The following is a 10,852-nucleotide window of genomic DNA, read 5'->3' on the forward strand; positions in this document are numbered from 1 at the left end:
AAGAAAGTAAAGTACAACAATTAATTTCTTCCTACGTTACTAACCTTTGTTACTCGATTGTCTGCCTGACGTAGGTTACTTAAGTCTTTAAAATTTTAGTCACATGGAGAGTATGAAACAAAAAAATTTTTTTTAGATTATATATATATAATATACATTTGAATAACTAAAAAATCATAAATTATTATATCAATACCATTGAATTCCACTATAATTCATCAAACTCAGTAACTAAGCTGTATTTGCGTCTAAAAAAATATGAAATTTAGAGCAGACTAAAGACACAACCTACCCAATTTAAATCTTGGTTTAAAAGAAAGAAATAGTGCTAGGTATGTTAGAAAGGCTGAGAAAACCACTAGGAGACATTCTGAGCTTCCAACTGGTTATTCATGTCAAATATAGAAGTGTATATGAGGGAGCATTTCCCAAAATGGAAAGTGGTGGGCGTGGTGCCACTGTGTTTGATTTATTACATGAGCAATATCTTAGCAAATAGAAAAGATAAGACATTCTTATTTTATATTCTAGCTTTTCAAGATCGGTAATTTGAGTTTCTAATTCATACGAAACTACAGAATTAGTATTTTGACTTCATAAACATCTAATTTGAATCAGTGCTGCATTCAACATACCATGTGACACACAAAAATTTATGTTTATCTCTGTTTTTTAATATTTACTTTTAAATTAACAAATTGAGTAATGTATAGTTCTAAAATGTAAATTATAATCTGCAGTTTTATATCAAACTTATTGACATAAATTCATGAAAAATAGTAGTTCAATAAAGTTTTGAATACGAGTCAACAAACAAGATGACATGGCCTTTCACCTGTAACCCATATGGAAAGAGTTAACCCTATACTGAAAAATAACCACTATATAAACCTACCTGTCTCCATGAATACACTGACAAATGATCCCATTAACAGCCAAATCACTAGCCAGATCATCAGCACTACAGGAAAGGATGAAAGAAACTTATGACTATCATCTTAAGTCTTTCTTCTTTTATACACATCCTTCAATAATCTCATTATACCTAGCACACAAACTTTTGTCTCAAATAATTTTATTTCAGTTTTAAACAATTTACCAAAAAAATAAAATCAAACAAAAAATATTATGCAAGTTAACATAACATACAAGTCCAAAAACTAAGAACTGGATTGAGCTAATTTTTTTTTATCTTAATACAAGGCCAACAGGTAAAATAAAATTAAAATAAAATCAGCTAGATTAAAAACAAAATAAAGGTAATATAAGTGAACTCTTAAAAACAACCTAAAAGTTACTGTTGGCATAATGTCAGGACATGCAATGTAAGTGTGTCTTATATATCATAATGCATAACAGAGTGAAATATACTGCTAATTTATGACATTTTTGATGAACAAATGACATTGATTTGGAACTGACCACAAAATCTAATTACATGGTGAAAGGGTTAAAGAGATTAACTGGATTGGCTTTATTATCAGTCATTTTTCAGAAAAATTGTGTGTTTGTAACAGTGATATCACTATTAACATGAACCAGTTTTATGCCAAAATATAGGATAAAATGCTCAAAAACATAGACAATAAAAAGTATGTATTTGATAATTTTACTATCATATTAATATGCATTTTCTGTGCTTTCTTCTGCCAACTCCAATGTGCCACCTTAATCTTTCAAGAAAAAAAAATACAAATGTAGAAAAAGGATATTAAGGAATGTAAGTCAATACAGGTTATTAAGCTTGAAATTTTGCACTTACAAATTATTTGTAGAAAAGATAAGACTAAAAAACCAACAAAATTCGGGTTGTGATTTCAAAATTTAAAACTTATTAATTTCATTAGAAAACTAATTAAAAACATTTAGTTAATCTTACTATCATAAAAATGTAGACCTTTTCAACAGCAGTTCTAAACTGGATAAACACTATGCAGGTGTAAAATGTACAATATGACAGTCTTAGTACTGAGCTTGCATTTGTTTTAACATTACTTTTTGGTCACCTTGTCCTATTGTTTGTAAAATTTAATGTTAGTTCAGCATTGTACACGTACTTTTGTGTATTTTTGCATTACACTTAGAAACAAGCAGGATTTAGCTATTCCATTTTTCACCCCAAGACAAGATATGAAAAAAACAGGCTGGTATGACTATAAATGAGTATTTATGGACAAAATTTCTCGATAAAACATACTGACCCTCTTGTAAACATTTCTGTATCTTTGAAAAAATTTCAATAAGTGTTTTGGAACCTTTTATAAACATAGTAAAGTAAACATAGTTTCTTAATGAAACCCCTGCATCACTGTTTAAAGGATAACTATTTCAAAATGTTATTAAGTATGTCGTTTAACTGCTAATTCTAAAATATACTTACACAATTTTTTTGTCAACAAAAACAATAACTTTATCATCCGGTTCCATATCTTGAATGAATTCATACAACTGAAATCAAAACACATTTTCAAGTTTTAAAATTAGTGTTAGCCTGGCATCTTTATTTGCATTAACTAACAACTACATGTAAAATGAGATTTTGAAAACAACTACAAGCTCATTAAAAGCTTTGTGACAGTGAATTATCAGATACCTCTCATACCTATTCATTCATTTAAAATAAGTATTCACACAAAAACACACCTTTGGACATACTATTCCAGGCTGGTAAATATTTTGTTTGTTCAATCATGTTTGGTTATAAAAACAGAATCTCCATAGGCTTCTTGAAAAGATGAAAGATAAGTCATTCTAAAATTTTCAAATGTTTTACTGCTTAATAACTGCACATTTAATGTAGTTAAGTGAATTACTCTGACCTTCACACATGTGTAACACATCTAGACATAAAAATTTCTGTTCTGGATTCTTAAAAAAATAATCTCATATATATGATTTTAAGATTTTACCAGTTTAGCACTGTCAATAAACATGTGTCATACAATACATACTATTCTGTAATATTTTGCTTATCAACGTCAACTAGCCAAGCTAATCATGCACTAACTAACAGTAACAAATTTTATGGTGCAAACACTGAAGCAAGCAATGCATGACCCTTTTGTGTGTGTGTGTTTAGGAAAACAAATTTTACAAGTTTCCTAGTGATTTCTTAAAGAAAATAAAAAAAATACTACTTTCACTGAAGCAGGCAATGCATGACCCTTTTTTTGTGTGTTTAGGGTAAAAAATTTCACAAGTTTTCCAGTGATTTTTTATAGAAAATAAAAAATACTACTTTCAGTTTTTAATTAATATTGTTACTTTCCTTAATTAGTAGCATTATAATGTAACAGGAATAAAGAACATTTTTATTTTTACTATTAATGAATACCACTTACATTTCCAAACTCCACCTAAATACACCAATGTTTTTTAGAATATATATATTCTAGTGTGACCAATCACATTTTCAAACTATACAATAAAACTGCACAAAACTAGAAATGAACTTTCTAAAAAAAAATGTCATTTATATGTAAAAAAAATCATTTTATTATTTAGTATCTTTACGACACTTTAGCTTGTTTATTTAAGGTCCTTGTAAAGTTTTATTTCTATAAAAAATAACAAAAACCTTTCTTTTGTCTTAGATTTCTCATATTTTCGTGTTATTAGGCTAAATGTGTCCAACAGTTTTTTTGCTTTTTATTCAAGTAATACCATTTCAAATTTATGGAAATTTGAAATCATTGATTTACATTATGTAAAAAAAAAACTAACAAAATATGATTTATTAGTTACTCATGTCTGACCAATTCTAATCTGTTTTATATTAATTTAATAAATTATTTACCTTTATAATTTTCTTTTGGTAATTTTTTTCTGCTCACTAAAGCAGTTATGTAACCCATTAAGAAGAACATAAATCCAGAATGAACAATGATAACATATGGCCAAATTGTACTTCACAAACTCTCTATATCGGCCTATATACTTGTCAACCCTAAATATCCTTGCCTGAATTCTTGTTGTAGATTTCAAAACATAAATCCAGTATTAACAAGAGAAAAGTCTCCAGAGATTGTAGAATAACTCTGAAGTGTCTTATTACCTCAGAACTACTTCTAAAAACACTGTGTTCAAGTGTGACTTTACTAGACTACTTCTTCATAATGTATAGACCAAAAAATTGGCAAGTTGTTTACACGGTTTTGAAGTTAAAAATTTCCCCTTTTGAACAATTTTTAATTGAAGGACATGTCTATTTTTAAACCTGAGATACATGTTCATTTATCAGGACTTTACATTGGAGATAAAACCAGGCAAGTTCATACAGTTAAATCATAGCTCAGCTTATACTGCCTCTGAAAGCTGTCTTTGTAATTCTACATACCTAATTATCAGATAAAATAATCTGGACAAAAATAAGAAAAAATACACAGTATGCTGTTCAGTCCTATTACAGGCACTACAAAAATGAAAGGTCAGACATTTCTCAATTTTTAGTTGTAACTGATAATGATTATGAAATGTTGTAATGTAATTTTCTATGCTATTTTTAATTCAAAATTATTGAAATAAATGTTATTTAAATTAATCAAATTTTTAATACTGATATGCAATTTTGCACACAAAGTTACTCAAGGTCACTGCAGACCCCAAAAGAGTTAAACATATGTATTACCACATTTTTTATTTTGGTATGAGCTTCAAACAGGTATGTAGTGGAAACACTCAAGGAGAACATACACCTTTAAATGACAAATTATTTATCTAATGAATAACTGTTCACACTTTATCACTATTTTTATACATAATTTTGGATAAATCTGTACTCACAACTTTGCGTTTCTCTTCTTGTGGAATAATCAAAACCTTTTGTGTTACACTATGTACAGCCTGAAATGCCAAAACAAAGATTAAAAACCTTAGAAATAGATTTTACATTTTTTGAAATTAAAAAAAGTGTACATTATAAACTTCATATAATTCTATGGTTATATTACTTCTAACAAATAAAATTTATTAAATCTACTGTTTCATCTGTGCCAGACCTAGTATAACACTTACAACATTGTATTGTCAGATCAAAGGGATATCCAGTTATAAGCAAGTAAAATAAATTGAGATTATTTTTTTAAGAAATGATGTTATTAGGAAATATGTTAGCATCTACATCTCAAGATCTTCAAAACAACTAATACCTATAATCTAAGACAGTTGTTCCAAACTACCAGATTTATCATGTACTGGTTCCATTCCACAAGATGGTGGAGAATAAAAGCATTTTAAGATACAGTTACTGAAGTATATTGTTTTATAATGTAATCTAGAAGTATTTTAAAAAGTTATTAGTGTATGAAGTAGTCTGTGAAATTTTGAGATTAGAACAAGCAAGTCCTCAGTTGGAAAAATATTGGAAACCACTGACCTGAGAAATCATTTCGCTTAATATAAAGGTCAACTAACAGGCTTAAGTTAGATCTAAAGCTCAACGGTCTTAGTTAGAATTGTACCTCTAAAGTTCTACTACTTACAGCTAAGTCTAATGTTCCTATAAATACTTGAAACGGTTGAGTCATATATTGGTGTGCCAGCCGCCGAACTCCCTCTGGCCATGTTGCACTTGTCATCACAGTTTGTCTGTCTGGTCTAATATCTAGCAATATTTTTTTTATTTGAGGTTCAAAGCCCATGTCCAACATCCTGTCTGCTTCATCCAAAACCTGAAGCATACACAAACTGTTGAAACCAAAAAATTCTAATACATTTAATTTTTTTACATAAACATACATAAAATAAAAATCTGTAAAAAAAGATATTCCTATTAACTGTAAAATAAGAAACATGTTTAAAAGACATCTAAAAAAGCCTAATTCCCATAATTCATCAGTTCACATCATTCCTGCTTTAGATGAAATGATATAAATAGAAATCTATCTTCCCATTGAAATAATGGTATAAATAGGGGATACGTTCTTGTTAGATAAAGAAAAGATATTAAACAAGTACCCAAACACACTGTAACATTTGTAACAAACTAAATAAATAAATATTGTACATGAAATATATAAAGCCAATTGCTTTATATGCCTTCTTCACTGGCATGCTTGCTGGCGATTCGAGACACGCTTGAAAGGTTGAGTTGTAATAAGCACAACATGACAAGTTAAGTCATCACAGTACCAAAGATAGCAGGAAACTGGACTAACGCTTGTTTGCAGGACACTTGAACGCAGAAGAGCACAACGAGGTAATGCGCTCTGCCTCGCTATGCAGTGCAAAGTAGTTTTGATGCATTTTGAAATTGTCAAAATGATGTTACAGTGAAAAAATTATATTTATATTAAATATTTTACTATATGTTGCCAACGTTATAGTGAAACAACATGAATAAATGTTTTTTTAAATGATTCAGTTTGTTGTAGCTCTAAAATATACTTTTTATGCATCCTTGCTCTATATTTAAATATCACAAATTTTCCTTTCATGTTATGTCTAGAAAAATATGTATTTCTTTAATGCAGTAATGATAGTCTAATCTGCTTGACTAACAGCAAAATTTAAGGTGCTGTACTTGAGGTTTTGGTGATGGTTTGATTACAGCATTTGTGGCCATTAGCTTTAAAAATGTTTTACAAATGATACTGTTATTTCACCTGTTGTTCTCGAGAAGTTAAATTTCTTGTCTTGCTTACTAAATTTGATGATGCAGAAGGAACTTGCTGTGAAATTCAAATACTCATTGATCTTGATATTCTTGTACCCTTGATATCCTATTGCATGCATGACACATATCTACACACATGAATATATATATATATATTTCATGAAAACATCCATAAATGTGGAATATTTATTGAAATAATTTTCTTGTACATGTTCTTTATGTGTTCATAAAATACTTTCAATTCTACTCTTCTACAAAGCATCACACCAAACATACCAATTTTCAAACCATGGTCAAAGTTTGGCCTCTTCATGTTATTCTCTTAAGTTTCCACTCATAATACAAACCTTAAACAATATCAATCTAATTATGGTGCCCTTTTGAAACTTCATAAACCACTTAACACAGTGCCAAAAGGCGGAGGCTTGAGGGCTGTGGTATCCGGGGACAATATGCAATTGGAGTGAAGACCATGGATTTTATATTAATCCTTTTGAGATGGGTCATGGGTGAAAGGCCACATCATCTTGTTTGTTAACTTGCATTCATAATTTTATTGAACTACTATTTCATGAATTTATGTCAGTAAGTTTGGTATCAAACTGTAGATTACAATTCAAATTTTAGTACTATACATTTCTCAATTTATTAATTTAAAAATAAACATTAAAAAATAGATGAACATAAATTTTTGTGTGTCACATGGTATGTTGAATGCAGCACTGATTCAAATTAGATGTTTATGAAGTCAAAATACTAATTCTGTAGTTTTGTACGAATTAGAAACTCAAATTACCGATCTTGACAAGCTAAAATATAAAATAAGAAAGTCTTATCTTTTCTATTTGCTAAGATATTACTCATGTAATAAATCAATCACAGTGGCACCATGCCCACCACTTTCCATTTTTGGAAAAGCTCCCTTATATACATTTATATTTATATATGACACGAATAACCAATCGGAAGCTCAGAATGTCCCATAATGACTTTCTCAGCTATTTTAACGGGCTTGATGCCATTTATTTCTTTTGAACCAAGGTGTGTCTTTAGTCTACTCAAAATTTCATATTTTTTTAGACTAAAATACATCTTAGTTACTAAGCTTGATAAATTATAGTGGAATTCTATGGTATTGATGTAGTAATTTATGATTTTTTAGTTATTCAAATGTATATATATGTAAAACCTAAAACAAATTATTTTGTTCCTATCCTCCACATGCAAAATTTTTAAAGGCTTAGCAACCTACATCAAACAGCAACTGAGTACAAATGTCGTAACTAGAAGAGACAATTGTTTGCTCTACTTCTTTATTTACTGTTCTTTGTTTTAGGAAAAATAAGTTTAAGAACTTATTTCAAAAATAGCAACAATGTATAATAATTGAAATGTGACTGCATTTTACAAAATATTAGTCTGCTAAAACACAGCCAAGACAAGTTACTTTTTACAGACCAAAGGTCAGTTTTATATTATTTGATAAGGTAACATGAGTGCATGTGAGCCACACCATTGTAACTTCTATACTGTTAGTCAGGCATGGGTGAAAGGTCAGTATAGTAAAAAGAATAAATATATATAAATGTATAATATTATGAGATTTATGCTATTTAGTCTAAACATTTATGTTTACGTATTATAATTTGTGTTCATTTTAGAATGAAAGAGGCATAATTTATATTCTTAATTTTTTATGGTTGTTACAAGATCAGTCAAATCTACCAAACCCCGTACAGAGATTAATTATTGAAAATAACAGATAAAATATAAAGTTTTTTCTTAAGAAATGTTTGATAACTATCTGGACATTATAAAGATTTTGCATGTGAAATTGGAAAATTTCTGATGTATAAAAGTATTTTTAATCTTAAAATTAAAATTATTTTGCATGATAGATAGGCAACATGTGAAAATAAAAAAAGGCATGAGAAAAACATTGCTTTACAAAACTTAAGACTTAATTAAGAAAATTTATATTTTGCGTATGAAAGCATTGTAATGTTCACTGATAAACTGCCAAATTTTGTTAATATTCGCTTAATAATTTAAAAGTTATAGCATGAAAACTATAAGAAGCACAAAATGGTTACGAGTTCGGTCCCAGGGACCAAGCCTGTGCTGAAGGAGTTAAAATAAAAAAAGATGAATATCTGAAATATTAAAAGGTAACTGTCTGGATTTTCTCATTCTCATTAAAACTTACCTTTATCAAATCAATGTAAAAACACAGCTTTGTTTACAAAATCAGACTAACAGCTTTCACAAACACTTATCTGAAAACACACTGTAATTTTATTTTACAATAAAACAAAACTGAGTAACAACAAAGTTATGTTAATAATTCATTACCAATGTTAAACTACTAAGTATGATTATGTTTTGTTCTGGAATAAGGTTTACTTTTCTCTCCTCCTACCCACATGGATTCTGCTTGGTGTAGATCAAAACACTTGTCTACTTTCTTCATGACTTCACATTTAATCAAATTATAAGGATTGTCTTGACTTGCTATCAAACAGAACTTTGTTCATCACAGCCTAAAGCTCAAATCATATCAAAGTATCAAGTTGCTGCTACTTATAATGCTTCAAAGTTAATAATGAGGATGACACAGTGGAAGGAGTATAGACTGGCAAAGAAGGTCACTATAAAACAAAACAGGGGAAAATAAAGATCACCAGAGGAAATAACAACATACAGTTGCCTTGTTACTTTTAACATGATTCATGTCAAAACATAATCATGTTTAGGTTCGTGTATCATGGAGCAAATTTTGAAGTCTAAATCTAAAGTTTTTGAAAATTCATGAAACAAGTCCAACCACTCATAGTGAGGAATATTCTAGAGTTAACAACAATGATTTAATACTGCCTCTTAACATGCAAGTAATTCTATTACACTCATATCCCATTATGGTTTAACTTTTACAGAAATTAGGTGAAATTATTAAAAAAACACAAAGTTCATATTTAAAGTTTCAAGACTTCCTCTACCATGAACCAATCTATTAAGTTCATACTTATTATGTCTACACTTACATTAGCACCAAAGAAATTGTACACATCAACATGCTTTACACTTGTCTCCTGTTGAGTTCAGGTATTAAAACCTAAAACAGCATGATTACTGTAATAATTAACAATAAAGAAACTGTACACATCAACAAGCTTCACACTTCTCCCAAATGAGTTCAGGTATTAAAACAAACAGTATAATAACTGTAATAATTAACACTAAATAAACTGTACACATCAACATGCTTTACATTTGCTCCTATTGAATTCAGGTGAGTAAGATTTCATTACAAAATGGATGCTATAAATCCTACAGATATTTAGATTTTTCTTTTTAAACAAAAAATTGAAAAGTTACCTACCAAATAGGTTACACTAGACACATTAATGACATTGTTCATAACAAGATCGTTGAGTCGTCCTGGTGTAGCAATGACAATTTCTACTCCTTTCTCAGCTGTCTTAATCTGTTCTTTTCTATTACCTCCACCATATATGCACACACTGTATTAAAAGAAGTAATTATTTTTCAGAAATTCCTCAATGTGTTTATACCTTGAACCTGATATGAACCAATAAAGAAAACATACCACACTACTCAGCAAACTTTATCTTTGTTCACTGTGCATCAGTACATAAATATTATTCTATGATAATTTTGGTATTTAACAATATAGAAGTATTCTTTGTATCTACACAAGTAACTCTTTTTGTTTGACCAATCCACGTTCAACATTGTAATAAAAACTATCGTACCACTTAGCTTATCCCTACCAACATGGGTCAAAGGCCATGCCATCATGTTTGTTGACTCACATTCATAATTTTATTGAACTACTATTTTATGAATGCATGCCAATAAGTTTGGTATCAAATTGTAGATAATAATTCAAAGCTTAGTATTATACATTAGTCAATTTCTTAACTTAAAACTAAACACAAAGAAAAATCCTAAATATTGATTTTTGTGTGTCATGTGGTATGTTGAATGCAGCACTGGTTCAAATTAGATGTTTGTGATGTCCAAATACAAAGTCTACAGCTTCTTACAAATTAGATACTCAAATTACCAATATTGGCAAGCTAGAATGTAAAATAAGAACCTCCTGTATTTTCTAAGATATTAATATATTTATTGAATCAACCAAGATGGCCCCCACCAACCTATTCAATTTTTGAAAATACCTGCTTACATACACCTACTTCGCCCAATGACGTGTGT

General features: G+C 29.2%; 1 protein-coding gene across 1 annotated transcript in view; it reads right to left on the minus strand.

Moving 5' to 3' along the window:
* The window catches only part of LOC106461511 (probable ATP-dependent RNA helicase DDX43), a 43,875-nt gene that overhangs the window by 14,601 nt on the left and 18,422 nt on the right, over positions 1-10,852 (minus strand). The window contains exons 7-11 of the mRNA XM_013921373.2: positions 9,993-10,134; positions 5,481-5,669; positions 4,783-4,842; positions 2,381-2,448; positions 896-961 (exon numbers count right to left, since the gene is read on the minus strand). Of these exons, the coding sequence (XP_013776827.1) occupies positions 896-961; positions 2,381-2,448; positions 4,783-4,842; positions 5,481-5,669; positions 9,993-10,134 (525 nt within the window). The remainder of the gene's footprint in view (positions 1-895; positions 962-2,380; positions 2,449-4,782; positions 4,843-5,480; positions 5,670-9,992; positions 10,135-10,852) is intronic.

This window comes from Limulus polyphemus, unplaced genomic scaffold (assembly GCF_000517525.1).
Source record: "Limulus polyphemus unplaced genomic scaffold, Limulus_polyphemus-2.1.2 Scaffold1, whole genome shotgun sequence".
NCBI classification, from domain to species: Eukaryota; Metazoa; Arthropoda; class Merostomata; order Xiphosura; family Limulidae; genus Limulus; species Limulus polyphemus.